The 22,835-nt window shown below is 42.7% G+C and overlaps 2 protein-coding genes across 3 annotated transcripts in view; one reads left to right on the top strand and one right to left on the bottom strand.

Moving 5' to 3' along the window:
• The window catches only part of SYN3 (synapsin III), a 310,184-nt gene extending 307,508 nt beyond the window's left edge, over positions 1–2,676 (top strand). The window contains exon 14 of the mRNA XM_019544808.1: positions 2,299–2,676. Within this exon, the coding sequence (XP_019400353.1) occupies positions 2,299–2,431 (133 nt within the window). The 3' untranslated portion in view covers positions 2,432–2,676. The remainder of the gene's footprint in view (positions 1–2,298) is intronic.
• Positions 2,677–6,184: 3,508 nt separating this feature from the next.
• Positions 6,185–22,791, bottom strand: FBXO7 (F-box protein 7). Of its 2 annotated transcripts, none has more exons than XM_019544802.1 (9): positions 22,551–22,791; positions 20,040–20,346; positions 18,419–18,646; positions 15,626–15,767; positions 13,994–14,077; positions 12,757–12,849; positions 11,374–11,550; positions 10,530–10,567; positions 6,185–9,495 (listed from the first exon to the last, which is right to left on the bottom strand). In XM_019544802.1, the coding sequence occupies exons 1-9, from the start codon at positions 22,670–22,672 to the stop codon at positions 9,106–9,108; spliced, it is 1,581 nt and encodes a 526-aa protein (XP_019400347.1). In that variant the 5' UTR covers positions 22,673–22,791; the 3' UTR covers positions 6,185–9,105. The 2 variants fall into 2 exon arrangements, with proteins under 2 accessions (XP_019400347.1, XP_019400348.1); XM_019544803.1 differs by lacking the exon at positions 22,551–22,791 and adding an exon at positions 20,623–20,726.
• Between the last annotated feature and the right edge of the window lie 44 nt (positions 22,792–22,835).

Genomic DNA, 22,835 nt, shown 5'->3' with positions numbered 1-22,835 from the left:
CTTTCTCCTTGCCCCTCCTCCCCAGCACATCCCCAATAACTTAACACAGCTGTCACTCTCTCAGACAAGGAATATTCCCCTCAGAGCCTCATTTGCCCAAGGGATTTAGACAAGTCACTCATTTACTTCTCTCTGGGATTAGGGTTTACACAAGGCTCTTCAAAAATTTCCCACCCTTGGAAGCAAACTTGCAAGCACTAGGATAAACTGGGCTGTATGCAGTTGGTCATGACTGATGTAAGCACTTGGTTGGAGTAGAGCAGGCCTACACAATACAGTGCTTAAATCCTTGATAGTTTCTCTTTGTTGGTACCTTTGTTAGAATCATAGAATCATAGGGCTGGAAAGGACCCCAAAGGATCATCAGGTCCAGCCCCCTGCATGAGCAGGAAAAACATCTGGGGTCAAAAGACTGCAGCCAGGTGACCGTCCAGTCTTCTCTTGAAGACCTCTAGGGTAGATGATTGCACCACCTCTGGGGGGAGCTTGTTCCATAGTCTGAACACCCTAGTTGTAAAGAAGTTTTTCCTAATGTTCAGCCTGAAACTATCTTCCAGGAGTTTGTGGCCATTGTTTCTAGTTTTCCCCCAGGGCGCCCTGGTGAACAGTTGTTCACCGAGCCCCTGATGTACGCCTCTGATACAGCGGTAAGCCACAATCGGGTCCCCTCTCAGCCTTCTTTTCTTTAGGCTGAAGAGTCCGAGATCCCTCAGCCTCTCCTCATATGCCTTGCCATGCAAGTCCCTGATCATGTGGGTCGCCCTTCTCTGGACCCTCTTGAGCTTGGAGCAAACATGGAAGCAGCAGCAGTGGGAAACATTTGCAAGAAGTATTTCATGCAAGTAAGATAGTGTCGTCACAAGAACAAATGGGAATAAACTGTCCACAAATACATTTAGGCTGTATATTAGAAGAAGGTCCCTAACCATCAAGGCCGCATCCATACAAACGCAGACATTTGTTTCCCCAGGGACAAGTAGCAGCGGCACACCTTGCCATGCGCATTCTGGTGTGCAGTAGGTTACCCTGGGTGGGGTAGAGGAAGCTGGGGCCAGAAACTGTGCTGGCCCCAGCAGTCTTACCTGGGGTCCTGGGAGCCTTGTGGAGCTTCAGCTGCAGTGCTCCTGCAGCAGGGAGCCTGGTCAGCAGCCAGAGTGTGACTCCGGCTGGCCAAGCTCCAGTTTTGGGTGGTGCATGTTGCCACCATATGCACCACCCCACTTTTTTTTGGCGTGGGTTTTTTTGACCCTGGAATCAAAGGTCCAAAGGTCTGGGACTAAAGGAACAAAGGTCTAGAATAGTCAACTGGAGAAGTGGGTGAGAACAGATTAAATACCCTTAAAATGGAGCTTGATATGGTTATGTACAGGATTACCTGAGGTGGCTGCATGTAATAGTAAGTACTGGACTTGATGACCCAGAAGTCCTTTCCAGTCCTATGTTACTAGACAAGGCCTAACAGGCTTGGTGCACTGCTAATTATACAAACCCTCAGATAAGGTATGATTGGGTTTCCTGCCAAATGAACCAACAGACTCTTAAATCTGGCCTCAGCGGCTTTTGCCAGGGGGCACGTGAGAACTTGGAAATGTGCCTGATCCTCTGAGAGAGCTGCCCAGAGCATGAACCATTAAGGTGGCATTGAAAGTAAGCTCTCATCCTGCCAGAGGCATTAATCCCTTGGTAGGGTTAGGCCTTCACCTTTTTCACTTGCTTGTTTTGCATTTTTATTATTTGTTTGTTGAGCTTTTTAAACAACAGGTTTGCTGCAAGGTATGTATTACATATTTCAGGTGGAGGAGTCACAAGCTAGAACCACTAAGGGGAGTACAGGGAGGCACCATAAATGTTGCTGGATATGGCCAGCTGCTCAGTTTAGCTGTCATGGTATTTAGTGGAAGTCATTCCAATCACTTTAATGAGAGATCAGTTCAAATAACTGCTATTGATTTGTGAGTTTAGGTTTCATAGTTAGTAGGGTCGGAAGGGACCTGAGCAGATCATTGAGTCTGTTTTTTTCCTTTAAATGAAGGCTTTGAAAATCCTTCCTCAACTTTCCCACCTTCCTGAACATAGACTGGACCATGAATATCAGTCATTCCCTCCCTGTAAAGGACCCCTGTGACTTCCCAGTGAGACAGTGCCCTTTTCAGTCCCTTATTCTAGTTTTAAACTTAACTACTGCAATTGCAACACACAGCATCACACAGCCAGCTTTAAACTACCACCTTCTCCCACCCTCTGTGCCTGAATGAAACCTCAGATTCTTGCTGAGCACAAATCCTCTTTCTGTTTCAGCAAGTCCCAGTCCTTGACAAACACCTTCAGCATATCTGACTCATCTCAGCGGGGGAACGCCAGTGAAGATGAGGCCAAAGCTGAAACCATCCGCAACCTGAGGAAGTCATTTGCTAGCCTGTTTTCTGATTAATAGCCTTGAAGTCAAACCAGTGATTTTGTTAGCCCACGTTCTTCATATCAACTGCCCAATGTCATCCAGGAATTTACTCAGTGGTAACTAATGGTTCATGCAGAATCTGAACAGAACCCCGAAAGAGATCTTAGCTTATTCCCTGGGTAAAAAGGAAGTTAGAAATCTGTACATCTTTCCATTTTATTCGAAGGATTGTTCTAACATCGATCAGAAAAGTGATAACGTAAAAACACTGCACTTTCTTACTTGACCCATCCCTTCTTTGTGTGTACATAGTCAGTTTGCTTGAATAACCCAAATTATTTAAAAGGTATTTATATTCCTATTCTGCCTCTCAGAACCCAACACAAATAGGGGTGAGCAAACTAGCCTCTCTGTTGCCTTGCATATAATCTGTAGAAGTGTTAACAACTCAGTTCCAATTACAGAATCTTTATTCTTCTTGAAGCTGCGCCAGAAAGTGTGTCAGCTGATTTCAGGTGGAAATATTTAGGAACAGTAATTAGAATAAGCATCAGTTTACTTGTAAAGTAAGTCTTTTTGATCTGGAAATCATGGCAACATAATGAATTTGGAACCTCATGAAGCCAGCTTTACAAAGTCACTTTTCTGAGCAAAACCATATTTCAAGTCAAACTTATGTCTTGAATATCAGTAAACTCCAGAGATCACGTGAGCAAGGCTTTATGATAGACGGGTCTGCTCAGGATCATTTTTTCAAAAGCAGTTTAAATGTCTCTGTTTCATGTCTTGAGTTTATGTTCCTTGTATGTGTTTCCTGATTTCCGAAAGAAAGGTGTCATAGTCTAATCCTGCAGCTGTAACTCGAAAATAAACCAGAAAGTGGGACTTGCACATGTCTTGCAAAAAAAGCTTGATAATTTATGTTCAAATGCAGTTCACACAAATTCCAGCTAAAACCCTTCTAAGCCATTGAGTCTGAGTAATCTGATGACTTGTTGGTTACATCTGCTTAAATGTGTCCTCTGAGGGAAGTGTAATTAATAGCAGAGTGCGTAAAGTGTTCAAAGCTGGTATTGACTGTTCCGTGGTACAGAATGGATACAGCTAAGGGAGGAAATCCTGGCCCCAGTGAAGTCAGTGCCACAACCCTCATTGACCTTGGTAATGTCAGGATTTCACCCCCTGCAGTTAGCACAGGGTGAGAGACCTGTGACTGGACATTGTCTCCTGGAAAACCATGGTACATGAGTAAGGGAAGCCTCAGGGCATCACATAATTTACATGTAAAGGTGCATGCACAGTCAGTTCACAGCTGGGACACACCTGTATCTGATCACCGCTTTGGGGTGACTGTCCTAATGAACATCCTTTGAGCAAGGTACTGATCAGTATTAGGGGGACTCCAAGAGATCATTTTTACTTGGAGAAATCTGAACAGACTAGTTCCCTTCTGACATGACCTTGCTGACTATTGTTTTTTTTAATTTTTTTTTAAACCAACCCCAATATACAACCTCAGGGCTGGGCTCGGGTTCATGGCCCCTTTTGAACCTCATGTGGGGTTCAGTTCAGGCACACAGTTAGGGCAAATACAGGTATTACACTTTTACCAGTATAAATGATCAGAAACCGGTCCATACCCGCAATACAACAGAAGTTCAGTGCACACAGATTGGTTTAAAAATGGTGGAAGCCGGTCTCCACCACTGGGCAAATGTGTTTTCTGTTCGCTACTGATCTAAACAATACCGCTTGCAGAAAACCGCATAACTTAGATTGATTTTGCCTTGGGCTTTTTGAATGTACATACCTAGCCTAGGGGTATTCATAGATCAGATCAGGACTGGGCAAAGTCCCAGCTCAGGGCATAGCAGACTCCATTTTCCAGCAGCCCTCCCCCCGTTGCTGTGGCCGGTTTCCATGGAGACCCTAGAAGCGGTGCAGCCACGACAGTGTGGAGCCAGGGTTTCAATGGAGACCAGCCCCAGCAGCACTGGCGGAGCACATGGCAGGGCAGGGAGCTGCTGCGGGGCCGAGATACTGGAGCAACAGCAGCTCTACCCCAGTTCTGGACCACTGTCATCTGCCCAACCGTATGCCCTGCCAGCACTGCTGGGGCTGGTCTCCAAGGAAACCCTGGCCCCCCACCATCACAGCTGCACCGCTACTGGGGTCTCCATAGAAACCAGCTGCAGCAACCTGGGCAGGGGATGCTGGGAAGTGGAGTCTGACCACTGGCCAGATCTCCAATTTAGCCCACCCCGGGATTAGATACATTTCACCATACAGCTCAATTTGTGGTTTAATGCTGTGCTGTAATCTCAAATTGCATTGAAAAACCCAGATAAACAAGTGAGCCTGCAGCTTTGCTCTCTTGAACTTTACATCAAGGCTGGCAAACACTACCTGCAGGGCACCTGTAATGAATGGGTAAAACTAATGCAGCACAAAAAGCTCCTAATTGTCCTCCTGACTGGTCTTTGTGAGCAAAATGGCTTTGGTGACCTATGCATTTTCAGGCTGGCCACCATGCACTGGGTCCATTTGGCACCTCATTGGAGAGCCAGTTAAGCCAATGATTTGTGCCTGGAGTTTAGTATAAAAATGGAAAATAAACACTCCTAATCCATATTTTTTTCCTCTAGCTACACGTTGCTTTTCCAGGTTTGCTAAGCAGCTAAACATGGTGCATCATAAATACACATTTATTGCTCCCCTGTATGAACAAGAGAAAACAGATCCTGCTGTTTTGCAGCCTCCACAAGTGCTGCAGGTTGATAAATGACCTGGAGCACATGCTGTCCCACTGACAAGAAAAACAGCTGATTAACAGGCTCCATTTTTTTTTTGGAGAGGAGGTAATCCAACTCCCTCACCAAAGATGGGTCACACCCCATCTGACTTCTCCTTTCTTCTTCCTCCCTCAGAACTGCTGAGGAGTCAATGTTTCCAAAGTACATCACAGATAAAGAAAAATGCTGCTTATTGAAGGACTTCTCAGCTGCTCCCCGCCACCTCTCCCCTCCTACGTGTGTGCGCGCGCGCGCACACCCCCCCCCAACTAACTCACACACTTATCTTCCTTTTTCCAGCACTATCGATGCAAAACTTGAATAAGTAGGGGACTAGTCAGATCAACCCAAAGTAGTCATTATAACTGTAGCAGCTGGATCACTTGGTGATGCCAGCAGCGCACTCACTTCCCGATAGCTATGATGATAGGAAAACAGTGTTGACTCAGTATACAACTCAGTATGCAAAGCCAGTATGACAGTTATAGGCTGGTCTCTTCTGGCCCCCACATCCTGACCTAACATTCAGCACAGGCTACACCTTTCCATCTCCTAATTCCTGCTTCAAACTCAATTATGCGATTAAACTAAGCTAGAGTATATACCTTTTAGTAAGACATTCTATCTTGATGTAGAGTCATGTAAAGGAGAATCCACTGCATCATTCTCATGGATAATTACCATCATGGCTAAAATTACACTACACAAAAGCTCCCGGAGTTCTTTAATTTTCAGGAAACCTATGTAATCCTGGGTTGCATGGCCAGCAACATCAACCGAATTGAGAGAGAGATTCCAGGCAAGTGCATGGCATTATGAGATCTTAAGAGATTTGTGTATATTTTATGTTCATTACTAGTGCCCTCTAACTCTATCTGTATTCACTGTGCTATGATACTACCTGAGCCCTGAGAGAGACCAAAGGCTAAATGAACAAGCCATCCATCACTTACTTATTTGAAAAGAATGAAGGAAAAAGTCAGAGGCAGTGATATCTGGGAACGCAACTATTTTATGTTAGGAGAGTCAGTTTAAGGTGACACTCAAAATTAAATAAAGTTTGGCCAATGCTGTAGCTCCCAAACACTTTCATTTAATTCCTCAAAAGGTCTGGCTAGGCAGAAGTGCTGTAAAAGAAACCCTGAACCAAATTCACAAGTTACTCATTCCTCTACTGAAGTCAAAAACATCATGTTTCTTCCGGGTGCTCTGGAAAGAACAGCACCGGGAAGGAACATTAGCCTGTGATGCCATAGTCTACTCCACCATATTGTTAGACTGCTCAGAAGGAAGAGGCATATGGCTCACTCCAGAGTGGCACGGTGTGATACCTGTAGATGCTTTCTGAGGCAAGTGGGATTCATAGTTGATGAGCATCGCTGAATCACAAAACACCGCAGTTCTGTGATCAAGGATGAAAGAATTATGGTTTGTGTTGTTAGGTTTTTGTTTTTTGCGGCGTTTTGTGTGTGTGTGGGGGGGGGGGGGTAGGTTGGTAAATAAATTATTTTTCAATCTTTCCCATCAGGGACACGTGGCCCCTTTTAAGGATCTAGTGTTGTTCACATTCCCACATGATCCAGAGTAATACCAGGGTTTTAAAGACCTACAAGCCTGTCATGGGTGCCACTACACACTTCTATTTACCCACCTGAAGCAGAGCTCAAGCACTGCACATTGCACTTAAATGGATGAGAAGAAAAACTGTTCAACTACAGGACGACATAATGGCTTATCATTAGCATTAGCTGCTCTAGAGTTACTGCATTTAGGTAATTGTTGAGGGTAGCAGACACCAGGTATTTGAGTTCTTGTGGTTTCGCACAATTATGTGAACAGATTGCACTACCAACTGTTGTGGAAAGTGCCACGTTGACACAGTAAGTGACCATCACAAAATACTAACCAAGCTCCAGTTACCAAAATTAGGTGTATTCATTCTAACATGGTCACATTTACCAGTATACGTGGCAAATCCTCTCACCAGCACTAGAAGTTAACTCATGCCACAGAATTTATTCCTGAAAAACAGCTTGTAAAAGTGTTTGGTGGAGAAGCGCAGGAAGTATTAAAAACACAAACACATTTGAACTAGTTCATACATGGTTACCTGAAACAGAAACGTGCATGTGTAGTGTATTCTCCATGGCAATATCAGGGCAGGATACCAACTGTATAGCCCACAGAATACCGAGCGTCACTTGGATGTATGTTTAGCCCAATTAGCTATCAATTCTACTTCAAGAAAACGACAGCAAATGACATACTGGAACTAGCATAAATAAATGATAATTAAAGGGAAAGCTCACTTTTGAAGGGGAAACTGTCTTTTAAATTTGACTGCTATATCAATAGTCAGTGCATTTCAGCCCAGTACCTACAGGCAAGAGGGAATATTAAATAAAAATTGGTACCAGCAAAAAAGTTACGGTTAAATCTTGACCCCAATGACATCAGTGGAAAAACTCCTACTTATTTCAGAAGGGTCAGGATTTCAAGTAAGATGGGCAACTGTACCACTGACCATTAAAACATTACATAGGTAGCAGCTATTAACATAAAACTCCTTTCATAGTAAAATATATTATTACTTTCCCAAGTGTTAAAGTACAGGATGAGAGTAGGAACCATCAGTAAACTGGTAGCTGTCATTACACGTACAAATGGTGCTGGCAACTTCAGAAGCCGTGAATGACTACTCTGAAATGTGAGGGAAAAGGTATTTATTTATTAATACATATTTAGTAGAGATCCATTTTATAATGAATTACTGCAGTTTTTCTTTAATGCAATATCTGTACGTTCATGGAACAAACCTGGTAAGTTGCTTTAGCTAGTCCCGTAAGTTACTTCCTTAATTAATATGGGAAGTCTTTACTGGTGCCGATATCACATGCTGAGATGTATTCCTTGCCTGCATCATTTAATACTGAGGTAATAGAATCGCATACCGGGCCATGTGAGAAGTCATTCTAGCTCTCCTGCTGTGATCCTGTCTCCACTGCAGCCAGGGAGGTCAGCCTATTTTATTAGTTAGTTTAGCCAGCTGAAAAAGGCTTATTCCTGCTCTGATTTTAATACATGCACATCCCCCCAAGCTGCCTCAAATGTGTTCACCTTCTACATTTACTTATTTGCAAACTCAGTCTATGGGAGAACACACACAATTTATAAGGTTTGCTGCAGATTCTTAACACGTTTGCTTGTGCTTCTCTCCCGTTTTGGGTTGCACTGTAGCATGTTTTTACTCAGCTATTTGTAAATCAAGTTGTTTTGTGTTTCATTCTCTCTGTTGTAAAGAAAACCCTGCCCTGTATTCCTTGTGCATTCAGTACCAACATAAAAACTGCTTTTTAAGTAATAAAAATAAAAAGCAACAACAACAAAAAATGTGTGGAGAATATTTTGGGAGAATTTCAAATACTCATGAGTACCATGTAAACATCAGTTCTAGCATCTCACACCATGTGGAAGAGGTGGCTTGTCTCATCAAGAGTGATTATTAGTCAAGCAGGTTAAGAAAACCCTCCTATGCCCCAAGCATTTAATATCATTATTCAGACAAAAAATAAGACCGAGAACAAGGTAGGATTTGTGCTTCAAGTGTTCTTTATCTGATGCAGCAAACATTAGGCTGGCAGGCTTCTGGTCTCTAAGCAGCACTTCACAGATGGTTAGAGAGCGAGAAGAAAAAGCAGCACAAACTGTCCCAAGTCAGAGGTCTTTGTAAAACAGCCTCCAGTTCTAGGCGGTGCAGCATAACTTCCTACAGAGATCTTGAAGTGAATCAGCTGTTGTGGTCAAGACGCCATTGTGCACACACAATCTCACCATAATTGTAGAGATCTCCTGCAGCTAGAAAGGAAGCTCAGGAACTAAAATTTAAAAACCCATCAAAAAAAAAAGAAGTGGCAGTCACATGAACGTGCGACGAATGTCCATCGGGCGGCCTCGGGTGGGTCTAGAGGAAAATCTGTCATTGGGACCCGCTCGTCCTGGAAGTGTTGGATTTGGCCCTGGCAGCAACCCGACTGGATCAAAATGTGGTCTGAATGGAGGAAACCGGCCTGGCGCCTCCCCTGTGCCAGGAATGAGCGAGTTAATTGGGTCTCCAACATACGGAAGTGTTGGTCTCTGGTCATATTCACCACCAATGATCATTGGAGGGTAGATAGGGTTGGGAGGGAAGGGGTTTGGATAGAAGGGGCTGGGGTGGAATGGAATGGGGTGTGGTGGAGGAGGCAGAAACATCATGTGCCGCCACCTCAGGGCTTCCTTTTTCTGCTTTAGTTTCTTCTTGTAAAGCTGCAAAAAGATTGAAAATGGATTTCAAATTCTACTTGTGCTTGCCCATCTAGCTTCACTCAAAGAGAGTTTCGCTATGAACCTATTAAAGGTGTCAGGAGCAAAAGACAGTTCACTATCGGGTTTTCACTGCACATACATAAATAACAGGGTTAGCCAACAGGCCTATATTTAAACTACAGGACTGCTTCGATTCACGCTGACAGTCCTGATGAGCCAGAAGACCTTCCTGTAGTAAGTGTGTTGAGTAGGTTTCTCCCCACAGACTCCCATCCAGATTAGCCTGCAACCCTCCATGTATGCATTTATGTTAAAATACTGGCATAGCACCACTGAAATATTTCAGGTTACACCAAAAATAAATTTGGCAGTTAAGTGGTCTAAAACTGCCAAACAAAATAAACTATATGAAATACAACAGAGAGGAAGGTCATATATATTACAGCCACTGATAGTTACTTACAACTAAGGTACTAACACTTTTTTACTTGATGATCTTTAAATTTTGTACAGTTATACACATTTTAGTGACAGGAAAGAGGCAAAGTAGCTTGCCCAAGCTGACAGAGAAAGCCCTTTGCTCCTCATCTCTTGTTGTAGTCACTAAAGGATACTGCCTCCGTAGCTAAAAGGCTCAGCTGAGAATGGCAAGATTCACTTTTTAATAGGGATGCAGTGTTTAAAACTCAGTCACTAAAGGTTATGTCTACACAGCAGTTTAGTGGCAAAAAGACAGGCCTTGAGTTCTAGAGTACAGTGAAATCCTCCTTCACAAGCCTCGATCCCAAAACAACCACCATCCCTCCTGCCAAGAACTCAATGAAACCTCCTGCAGACCCTGAAACCTACTTTGAGACTTGGCCATAGCACTCAGTGACGCAACACATTCTTCCCTGCTCCAATAGATTGTGCTGCACATGCAAAGACCTCACTACCTCTGCCACATTTGACCCTTCAAGCCTGTCATTCATTTTTAAGCTCACACAGACACATCCCAAAAGTTATATGTAAAAAATGAATCAATAGCAACCTACTTCTTTCCAGTCTGTGTCACGAGGCCTGGCAATAGGATCTGTTAAGGAGAGGGATAAGAGTCAAGAAATTTACATCAAAAATAAATAAATAAATAAATAAAATCACGTTCATGACTGAGCAGACAGATTTGGCTTTTAACTTTGGGGGCTCTATACAGGAGTTAGATCAACCCCCACATTTCCATACAAAAAACAATGATTTTTTGGAGCTATTGGAATTTCCATAAAATGTACAGGCATTCACTATACAGTCTATTTGTTCTCTCTGTTCCACATCAAATATGTATTCGTGAAGTAGGAAAATCCCCAAAATACTGTCATTGACAGTTCTGGACTTGTGACAGAACTTTGCCACTCAATTCCAGCTACCTGATTTCTTACATAAGCTCTTGGGAAAGATGCTGACAAAGGGTCTCTACCCCCATCCTGTTAACTTTGCAATAAAGAACCTGGATAGCTATAGAAACAACTGAAAATAAGGAGTTAGGCACCATGTGAGGTAGTTCTCTGTGGTCCATCACCAAGTGCTTGGCAGACCATCTTGTTTCCTTCAGTCCAAGAACCACCGAAAGAAGCATCTAACTATATGATGCCTCCAAGTGACTGACATTGGCTAGTATTAAATTAATATAATTTATTATAATTATAATATTATATTATAATTATATATTATAATTAATTATAATTAATAATTAAAATTCACTTTCCAGTTAAGGCACAAAAGTAGGTACCTGAGGAACCCCTTGTCAACCTGTGTTTTAAAAGAAGCAGAGAAAGTGACAGCTTTGACCTTGTTCACATAGGCACATACATAATTAGGAGAAAGGGGACATGTAAGAAATACCTCGGAAATCCCGCAGGTATATAAATCTCCACAAAAGCTGGTCATTTGAAGCTGTGTAGAGGTCACGGCAAACAGCAGACAGAGAGACGAGAGCACGGACGTCTAGCAGTCTGAAAATCCGTAGCTTCAACTCAAGAGGAAGGACCACTAAGCCAAACACATCTGGCAGGTTCAAAGCTGGAGTAGTGACAGAAAACAGGAGCATCATTTGCAATGCCTGAATCTTCCCTGTTCCCAAAGGTTCCTTCTCATTTTTTGAAAATTATGATGGCTTTTGGTCAATTCATTTTTTTCATGGAGCTTTCAGATGCATAAGTTACTTAAAGAAGTGCTGTTATGTGACTGAAGAAGGATCCATTCTGCACATGCAGTCAACAAAATGTAAATACAGCACCGGTACGTCTTTGTTCCACACTACTGTCTGTCGTAACTCCAAAAAATGCCTAGAGACGCTAACTCATGTTTAAAGGGTACAGAAGAGAAATGGATTGGAAAAAATAATGGCAATACTTTTTAATTTCACTAATTCACATAAGACATAGTCATTCATTCCTGTAAAAACCAAAATGAAATTGCAAAGAATCCAATTGGGTGAGTTTACACTTTGATGAAAAACTTGGTGATAAAGTTGAGATACATTTATAGCAGTTCCTAAGTAAAATATCCTTTATTATAACTACACAAGCATCAAGTTAGGTTGCCTTCATATCAAGAATATCACTCCTAAAGTTAGTACTACATCTTGTGTTCTATACAACTTTTCCCTTATTAAAAAGTACAGATCAACAGAACAGGGCTCCAGCAAAGTTAACACTTTGACAATGACAAGTTAACAGCCTGCACCACACATGGAAAATTATTTTTTTCTGGCTCTATCAGCAACAGAAAAGAACTTCATCTTACTATTTGACAACTGAATGTTCTTCTTATCTTGACTTCTACTGGTAGTTTCAGATTTTAATCACTTTACTAACATTTCTATGAAGGAGATGATGTTAATTTAAATATCTTTAGAAGCTAGTAAATTTCTCTAGCTTTGCTCTATGTAGCTATCACTAGTTATTTGGGACTCCTCCCATTTACACCCCAGCACACAATAACATGCCAACTCCTGTTTCTAGATCAGTGATCTCAACCAGGGTACTGCCAGATCTTTTGAAGGGTGACGTGACATAAGCCAATAAGCTAAGCTGATAAGTCAGGCTCAGGCCTGTCCCTGCCTGGACAAGCCCCCACCCCTACTGCTCAGCCCCTGTATAAAAGTGAGGTAAGCACTGTAATATTGTTGTTTGAAATTGAGTGCTTCTCAGTTTACAACAAGTATGGACGGGTGCCTCAAGTCCAGAAAAGTTGAAAACCACTCTTCTAGATGTTCTCATTCACCTTGTCGGGCAGCAGCCAGAAGAGGGTACACAAGCTGGTCTTTAAAGAGGCGGGATAGTTTCTGAAGATCTCTGTATACCCCTGCAACATTTTCTGTCAAAATAAAAAAGAAGGGAAGAGTTTAACATTAGTAAGTTACTGCAAGAGAACCAGGCAAAGGCTTATGGATATAGTTTGGGTCATTACCTTAAAAAAGAAAAAAGAATGGATGCATAGTTCGTTCTATCAAGACTCAGAAGTTGCTTAGCAGGTAACAATACGGGCACAAAATAACAACACGATAAAAGTACTGATGGGCCAAGAAACCTGTATTTATGTGGAAGTAGCCAGTGCTTTCTATTTGCATTTGAGGGCACCAGAAGAAAATATTTGGATAGTTTAGAACAAATGTGCTCCCGTGCTCTTCTGCCAGATTCCAGGCACAGAAAAGATATACACCTGAGATGCAGGCCCCTACTCAGCAAGTTCTAACATGAGTGGTTGCCTATTGTCTGTATCAAGCAGCCAAATGCTGTGATCTTGGATACACTTCACTGCTTAGCTGTCCTTTTATAGCCTTTCCAATAAAGTCTTGTTGTATCAGTAACTACCCAGGATACAGCACAGCAAACTGAAGCTACTGGCAACAGAGCAGTCACACATACTGTATAGAACAAAAGAGCAGTCAGGTCTGTGCCGATATAAAAATCCAGATTTCTTTCCAATCAGATTTTTCCTCTATTTTTGGCATCCTGGAGTGATAAGTAATCAGCACATACTTTCCACTAAGAACAACATGTTTTATGGCACTACAGTTATCTTAAACAAGACAGAGTTAATGTTACTCACCCTGACCCCTCAACTATCACAGAGAGAAAACAATAAAAAGAGCAGGTCCTGGATAGTCCCTTGCTGCTGCCTTAGTGACATTATATACATCCATTCCATAGAAACAGGAGCCCCACAAACAATGGACACATACTCAAGCAGGGGACCCAGGGCATCTCCAGATTTTTCGCTTCCATAGATCATCATGGAAACTCAAGTCATCTTAACAGCAAAATTCTCAGTAAGTGGCTATACTCTCTTTTTCCCCTTCAAAATCATGGCCCGCTACCAGCTGACCTATTGGTTATCCACTTTCTTTATAACCACCTTTGGCAGCTCACTCCTCTCTTTCAAATTTCTGCTTTATTAACTGCTTCCTTCCCTCATATTTCAGCCTGCTCTCTCAAAAAAACCATGGTTAGCATCATACCTGGTTTCTGAAAGCAAACAAATGATGATGGCAACAGCTGTATTCTCTTCACACTTTTAATTTCTTTGTTGATTTTTAAAGTTGCTGTAAATAAAAATAAAAAGAAGAAAAAAAAAACATGTTTAGAGATGACTAAGATCAAGCCCATCACTATCTTACCTTTGGAGACATCTTTAGTTTTAGCTCCCCCAACCATTCTCCGTTTGAAGCCAAGGGGAGGTGGGAATTGGACAGATCCAACATTGCCCAGCACATAGCCAACTGCTTCACAAAAAAAAAAGAGGCAGCTAGAATAGCACAGAAGAGAAAGATCTTTATAACCCCAGACCAGTGCTACAACAGTTTATCAACTAAAGGAGGTAGCAATGGTACAGTGTACCATTTTTTTCCTAACAACAACATTAAGAGAAAGATTAGCTTATATTTTACACCCTAACAAGCAATCATTGATCCTATTCATTAGATGAACACTGTATACAGGAAACCCTCACCATTTGCAGGTTCAGCATTCATGGTTTCAAATATTTGTGAATGCTGAACCAGTTTCTTAAATACACTTAAAGAAGCTCCTCAGGATCTCCGCACTTGCCGCTGCTGGGCTCCAGCCAGAGCAACCATGCCCCCCAGCCGCTGGGGGCACTGCATTCACGAACACAGACTGCATTCATGACCACAGTGCCTTATTCACAGGGCTTACAAGAACATATCCTCCGTGAATGGCGAGGGTCGCCTATACAAGGTAGTTACTGCATTGTTGTAAATCCAAGTGAGCAGTACTCCTGGCCGACCAAAACGTTAGGATATAATCTTGGAGAACAGGTGCATGTATCTTGAACAATGTTATATATTGTGCATATGATCACGGCTTTTGTTTTTTTAAATATACTTCTTAAAGAACTGAACCTTTGTATTCTCAGACATAAACCAAGGTCAAAATTAACACCAACTCTGCTAAATGAAACATTATGTATAAAAGAAATCTCTAAATGATACGGAAGTCAGTTTAAGAGAAAGGAATTCTGTTAGTTTTCTGTAGTGAATACTGGTAGTTCTAATGAGCTGAAGATATGGGACCATTCTTAAAGGCATTCTTAAAGTAATTTATGAGAGAAACATGGCAAAGGAATAAGTTTGGAATTTGTCAACCAAACTTCACAAATATCAGGGGATAGGATAAATAAAGTACAGCTATACAGAGCCGACCTAGTTATTTTAATGCCTTGCAGCACTACACTGCAAAGTGCTCAGGGGGGGAGAGAAGGAACTGATCAAAAAAAAGACTATCAGCTACTCAAAAGGCTCCCTGCATAGAAAAGCAGTGTATTGACAGGAGAGAGACAATGAACTAACACAATGGCAAGAAGGGACAAGAGCATTAAATATCAAGAGGAAGCAGCTCTTCTAGTTTATCTGCCCAGTGGGTTAAGTTGGAACACTAAAAGGACTCAAAAACAATGTTTCAGAAGGATGGTAGTTGTGATGTAGCACCACCAAAAGGGAGAAAGGGATGCGCACAAGATGATGATTCCAAAGGGGAAAATGAATGAAGTGGCCTCTTGTAACAGCACACATGGAGGCTGTAAATGTGCAAAGTCAAGGGCGAGAGCGATTTCTATGTTCTAACTAAATTACCATTTATAACAATAAGATCTCCCAAAGGCACACAAGTTAAACCAGCAGAGCCATCTTCACATAATGGGTGAGTGTACTGCAGTTTATAGACACCACAACCTCTCCATTTCTCAGGCATCAACACTGCTTTTGCTTCAGTTCCCTGTGAAATAAAAACAAAACAAAACATAAAGATAACTAACTGCATTCCCGAGCAATCTGGTCAAGGCTGGGGGGGAGCGGGGGGGAGGGGAACGGGACGGGACCTAAAGCACCTCCAAAAACCTCAAGGAGTATGCACTCGACAGCATAATTAATTTGCAATCGCTACATAAAAACTAGACAATGCACATAGTGGTAATGGAGTATAAAGAGTTTATCGCCACAAGCCTGGCCTGGGCATGTTATCATGCTTAGTTTTACCATTTATGCATACACAAGTCACACTGATAACACATTATACTATACTACTGTACTACATATTCTGTATATGCCACATTAATGAAGATGCACATTAAAACTATTCCAACGGAAGACTGTTGAGACGACTGTTATTCTTCTGTTGGAAAAAGCAAGTGCATTACTTTTTATTAATCCAAATTTACACACATGCATATGCGCGTGCACCTGCACACACTTTGCCAAGCCCATTATTCAAAGCTGGGAAATGCCAGGTTAAGACTGCCTGCCCAATATGCTAGACAGGATCATGTTAGTGTTTCTGTGCAAAAAGTACATCTCACCTGGAGAAAAATGGTGAAACACTGAAACCTTGGGCTCTATTCCAGGCTCTGGAGGGCAATGGACTTTAAAGCAAGCACCAATTCTTCTGCCTACTTCCATTTAACTTGGCCCCTTCCTCCATCTCTTCCCTGTACCAAGCCCAATTTTCCTCTACAGAATTTGCATCATATTTCAGCACCTTCTCCATTGGCTCTTTTCCTAGTGTTTTTTACAGAGCTACCTAACTCCTTATGAGAGTATCTCCCTTTCCCCCACATCTTTGTGAGCCTTCCCCACTGATTGTCAGTCCTAATTTGTTACACCAACCAGCCCCAGTCTTCTCCCGTGGCTCCCAATCAATCAATCAATCAATCTCTATACCCAAGGTAGCCTAGTCTCCCTCTCACCCCAGTTCCCCCTCCTGCCTCCTGCCAACCTTCAGTTCCAGTCTAGCTCTTTGTCCCAATCTACTTCCCCCAAAGGTTCAAGGGAAGTCCTGTTTAGCTCTGCATTGCAGCATGCCCAGTGCTGACAGAACCTGGAGGGAATCTACCTATTCAAATATAAGGTCTCTACTGAGTGAACCACAACTTTTTAAACACTCTCACTTGGCCAAATTTGGACAGATTTTCACAAAATGCCACAGAGTTCCCCACTCTGGGCAACTTCAGGTCCCCTTCTCTGAAGCTTGTGGGTGCTAGAGCTTTTCAAAGAAAAAGTCATGAGAATTTAAAGTGGCAGAACAATATTTCTCTCTAGCCGCTCTCAGAACTGGACAAACCATTCTGACTGGAATTACTAAAATAAATACATACATAAAGCAGCTTAGAAAATTCCAGCCTATGTGGTTAGTTTTGGGTAACACAATACAAAACTGAGTGGGCCTTAAAATAGGAAATCTCAGCCAGTCTAATAAAGGAAGTTACCAACCCCACCTATAATATCCAGACTTTTTTTCACTAAATCCTGAGCTTCTACTAGTCAAAAACAAGTATTCTAAATATCCTCCCCTGAGTATGCGTATGTTAGAAATCATAGGTATGTATTTATAAAATGGATCAAATCAGGCAATATTAAAACTACCTGAAAAGAATTCCTAAATGTAACTGAATCAATTATGCAAACATACAGTTATATTTGTGTGTGGCCCTAAGAAAGCCAGGACTTTTAGAATCCTACACTAGAATGAAAAAAAAAAATGGAGTCTCCACTCACACTTCAAAAAGACTCTCCATTTCATCAAGGGAACCCTAATTTAATCTCACACAGGGAGTATACAACAATTTTAAATACAGCTGGACAATGTTTATTTCCTCATAATTTTGTGCTACAAGCTTCTATTTCCTATAGCCAAGCCTACTGGCTGACATGGACAGACACAGTTCACAGTGGCTATGACTACAATGTTTTACGGTATCTTAACACTAGGGACAAAAGGAGGTGTATAGGCTTACCATATGTAGAGATAAGGAGATTTAGACATCTAACTCCCCAACACTCACTTAAATCAATTGGTGTCAGACCCCCTAAACTAGGCAGGCAGTTATATTTGTTGATATGGGCCCTTTGAACTATATTAATCCCCATCTGAGTTGTGAACAAGTGCAACAATGAAATGGTGGGACAAGCAGATAACCATTCCTATGAATCCTGTTCCCAGGTGATATGCAGTGTTAGTTCGAAAGATATATTTTTCTTACGAAGAAGCTGGTGGGAAGGTGGAGCACACACCAACACATGGTTACTTGAATAAAAAAAACAATATAAATGCACACAGACTCTATTTCTAAATTTAAGCTAAGCATCATCCCTCTACATACAAGTTAAGCAGATGACACCCTCCTACTTTTATAGTCCAGCAGAAAGGCCAGGAGTTGAACAGAAGGCTGTACTGTTCTTTCTACTTTAACGTACACCAGCAAGATAAGCTAAGAAAGCTAGTACTTCAGATGCCCATAGCTGCTCATACTGGTGGAAACAACCAGCAGTAGATCTTGGAGGATAAGACAAATAAAAAAGTTGTTATATTCCTGACAGTCCACAGGGTTTCTCCTACTGAACAAGAAGCTTCTCTTTCAGTTCTGTACTTACCTGAGGTACATATCCTGTCTCCATCATAAGAAGATGTACCAGAACAATCAAGGCATCAATAGCACTGGTACATTCAGCAGAGTGGTAGAGAGTCTCCAGGGAATGTGGCACTTCTCCGTCCACAGCTTCACTGCACAGCATTGGTTCAGAGGGATAGGAACTGGTGCCTTCCTCCAGATCCACATCATCTGGGACTAGCCCAGAGGCAAACTCTAGGCTGGGTCCTGCCTTAAAGGGACAAAAATAAAAAATAAAAAAAATAAAAAAAATCAACACAAAATTCAAAAAGTAATCCCCGCACATGCATTACACTGATAAAAGTTTCTCCAGTCCTCTAGTTTCTCCAGTCTTTGATTGTACTGGATTTCATTCTTGGCTCTACCAAAAACTCCTTGTATCAGTTATGCCAAGTCACTGATTCTTTGTAATGGGACCACCACCATGACTACTTTCTTTGATTTCTCTATTTCTAATGCAAGTCCATCAGGGCAGGGTCTGACTTCATGGTGTGCAATACTGTACTAACAATGGGCTTCCTGCCACTACCTTAATACAAAAAAGATACTAAGCTACACAAGGTGCCTAAAGCAGCATACAGAGCACAAGTCTACACCACAGGATATCATCCTTTAGTTAAACTCTCTCAAAATGACATATCTAAGAATCTTTGCAACTGGAATAGGCCTAGAAGCCTGAAAATAATTTACCAGATGAGCCTATCCCTCCAAAAGCTGTGCATGTTGGTGCCTTCACCTTGCTTTTCTTTGTTTTATGACACTTAAGATCACTTGGAAACTTGCCTATGGTTTTTTCTTAAAATTTTAGGGGAAAAGCATACTTGAAGGGGGAGGAGAGGTTCTCTTTCATATGCATACAAAATAGAAATGAGTGCACAATTTAATATTTTAAAATTCATTGAAATAAGGAGCTTGACTTCTAAAGTATATTGTGGCTCTGGGCATCTCCCCCACATTTTTCCTACATTTCAGAAGTTACTTCCTCATATATTTATTTTGCATAATACTAAGGCAAACATATTAAGATTTATTTTTTCAAGTTGAAGGCCACACAAAGGCTCTCCATATTCTCCATACTTCTTTACAATTTGCGTTTAGGATTGGTCCCAACACATTAAGTTACTTGGTTTTAAAATTCCTTAAAAAAAAACACTATAACCTCTGAACTACAGGCCTTAGCACAACAGATGGAAATAGGAATCACTCACTTCTCCAATGCACATTACATCATAGTGGCTAAGTTCATTGGGAGAACCTCTCCTGATATTTGCTACAATTTGCTTTCACAGTAAAGAAGAGTATGTGGTGTAAGAAATACAACTCTAACACTCCTAAAAAGGGGTGCATATTCTTGTAGGAATCTAATGATTTGTAAAGGGCCCAGGTGACAGGTAAAACACCCTGAAACCATTTAACTAAATTTTCTGGCATGGACAAACTTCAGCAGATTATAAACTGGGACAAAGCACCAGACTAATGAGTCACTGATCATACACCGAGCAAGCAGTGAGAATCACAATGCTTCAGGCTTATGCGCAGCTAAGCGGTCTAGCAATGAACATTATAAACATGGCATATCATCATTTGTGCACCGCAGTCCTTACCATATCAATATCATCATTCTTCTTATCTTCACTTGGAGCTTTATGGTCTTCAGATGGTCCATTCTGCCTGCTTTCTTCTGAACTGCTGATCTGACCTTGGCTGATGTTCGAGATGGACGGTTCATGATTATTCTGGAGCTGGGGAGGAGGTGAAGACGAGTGTGGAGATAGGCTGGGTGCTGCATTGGTCTCTTCCAGTAACAAACATATCAAATCCCCTGAAACGATTCCATATGAAGCCAGGGTCTCCTGGTCTTCAGTAAGGGCATCTTTGTTGTTCAATGTTATTGCAAACTGGGTATCAGAACTGCAGAGACAGAAATAAACTGCTAGGACATGTGCACTAGCATCCCTTTAAATTATTCATTCCAACTACACAAAATATAGTAGTAGTAGTAGTAGTAGTAGTAGTAGTAGTAGTAGTAAACTGCTTTGTTAAGCCTGAAACCCAGTCTCAATCAGCCCCATGCTAAAGGAAGTGCTGGAAAAATAAATGAGCATAATATAAATCTTTGACACAGACTAATATAAGTCCCTCTGTTTTTCTCTTTATGATATGTTTACCTAATGCACAGAAACTTACAAAGTGTGAGTACTTAGGAGTAGGTATGAGCGTGCCTGCTTTCCAAAAACTGCCTTAGTCTGCAATGTGCCCTTACAAAACAAATGCATCTGGAAGCCCCCCTATCATCTTGGGCAAATCAGAGCAGAAGTCTTCCCTTTGTGGCCAGCTAATTTTTAAAACAAAGGCCTAACAGTCTAAGCCCCCTCACTTTCCAGTTAAATCAATGCATTTGTTTCAAGAAGCCACATGCGACCTCCCACCTACAATTACAAAGGTGAGCTGTGGGCAAAGCTCTTTCAGTGCATGATTATGTTCTGATGGCACAAAAAGTCATCAGCAGAGATCCTGGTTTTCCCTGGTAAAAAAAAAAAACACCAAAAAAACCCCAGTTTTTGGTTTTAAGAAAGTAACCCCAAATCCATTTTCCATGATCAAAATGAAACACCATTATATGATCACAGATGTACATCATTTGTGCACAGATGATGAAGAGAGAGAGAGTGTGTGTGTGTACGCACATGCATTTTAATCACAGAGAAATGTGGATTTTGGATTCCTTTTTTAAAACTGAAAAAAAAAATCTTTTTTTTTTTTTTTAAATTAGACAAAACCAGGCCATCACTTAATAGAAAAAGTTCCCTTCTTGGGTGAGTCCTGTAGGAGCCTCTAAATACTACTCTGCAATTAAGGCCCAGTGGACTGGTAGTATACACGTATACTGGCTGTGAAACACTTTACTTCAGTGTGGCAGATTGAATGGGTTTGCAGCAGAGGAGCAAGAGTTCATTGCTGTGGCTACTTTTCACCAAATTTCTCTGCACGAAAGTTTAGAGATAAATGTGTCAAGATAAAATGTATTACATGAAGGGGAAAAAAAAAAAAAAAAGCAATTGAGACAAGGATTTTGGGGATGGGAGTGGGTGATATTTTATATTGGTTCCAGTACATGGCTGGGAGAAATTTTAGACAAGCTTTCAGACGCAAGAAAACTTGTCACAAAATCTCACCCAACCTTACAGTAGGTCACACAAGACACACGACCCACTGCCCTCAGAAAAACCCTTGCCTTTTGACTATTTCCTTGACCCTCACAGCTACACCATCGCTCCAGTACTACCGAGAAAATAAACTGGCTACCAGCTAGCCTGAAGAGGAGGCACATTTCAGGTAACAGAGTTCATTCCAGATCAGTGTTTCTCAACCTGGCGTTTTAGGCCCAAGACAACCCTTCTTAGATTGAAGCCCTGCCTAAGAAAATGCCAGCTCTTAGCCTTCGCTAAATTTTTGTTGACAGAAAAAACGATGGTGATTTTCCTGTTGTGAACAGCTCAGGTCGGCAGGTCTCTAACACCAAGGAGGATGCGTACGGGAAAAGCACCAGGTTTGTCTTGCGAATGGTGCATGCCTCACAGCGCAGACAAAACATGGCAGCCACAGCACCCCTGAAAGGTTCACGGGGCAGCACCCGGGAGGGGGAGATCAACTGGTGGAGAAACAGAGGGTTGAGCCTCTCCGAGCCCATAAGGGTGACTCCAGCGACAGAGATAGCCACAAACATCTGCTGCAACAAGGGTGGTGGCGGCATGGTGCCCAGGGGACCCGCCTGGGGTACCACTGGGGGGCACAGCTCCACCCACCTCAGAGGTCCCCCAGAGGCAGGCCCCGCCCACAGCCCTATGTCACGCAACCACGTGCCAGCGCCCCCCCTCGCAGCAGCCTCGCTTTCGCCAGAGGGTGGGGGAGGAAGCCAGCGCGCGGCCGGGTCACGTGACCCCTCCTCTCAGTCCCCGCGCTGCCCTCGGGGGTCCCAGCAGCCCGCGGGCAAAGCTGTCTAGCGCACTGGCGGCGCCCCGACCCGCCGAAGGGCTGCGGACAGGGTGCAAAGCTGCGCCCCCCACATGGTACAGCCCGACCGCCACGCCCCTCCCCCGGTGGTTGGGCCGTACCTGTACCCCCACGCGGGCAGCACGGCCTGGCACAGGTGCGCGCGCAGCTCCCCCAGCGTTGGCTCCGCCCCCCCCACCTCGAGCGGAGCCGTCCGCTTCTCCAGCCGGACTCGGAGCTTCATGGCGGCGGCGGTGTCTTCTCGCTTCTGCCTAAGGATCCAACCCGGCGGAGCCGACGCAGCGCTGGCTGCTGCTGGGGGGTGGTGTTGTTTTGGGTTGGTGACGCCGCTTTCTCACTCCATGGGAGCCCCGCCCCGGTCTCGCCCCTAGGTCATGGGGCGCGCC

This window comes from Crocodylus porosus, unplaced genomic scaffold, assembly GCF_001723895.1.
Source record: "Crocodylus porosus isolate Cpor-Errol unplaced genomic scaffold, CroPor_comp1, whole genome shotgun sequence".
NCBI classification, from domain to species: domain Eukaryota; kingdom Metazoa; phylum Chordata; order Crocodylia; family Crocodylidae; genus Crocodylus; species Crocodylus porosus.
This window is presented reverse-complemented; position numbering and strand designations above follow the sequence as displayed.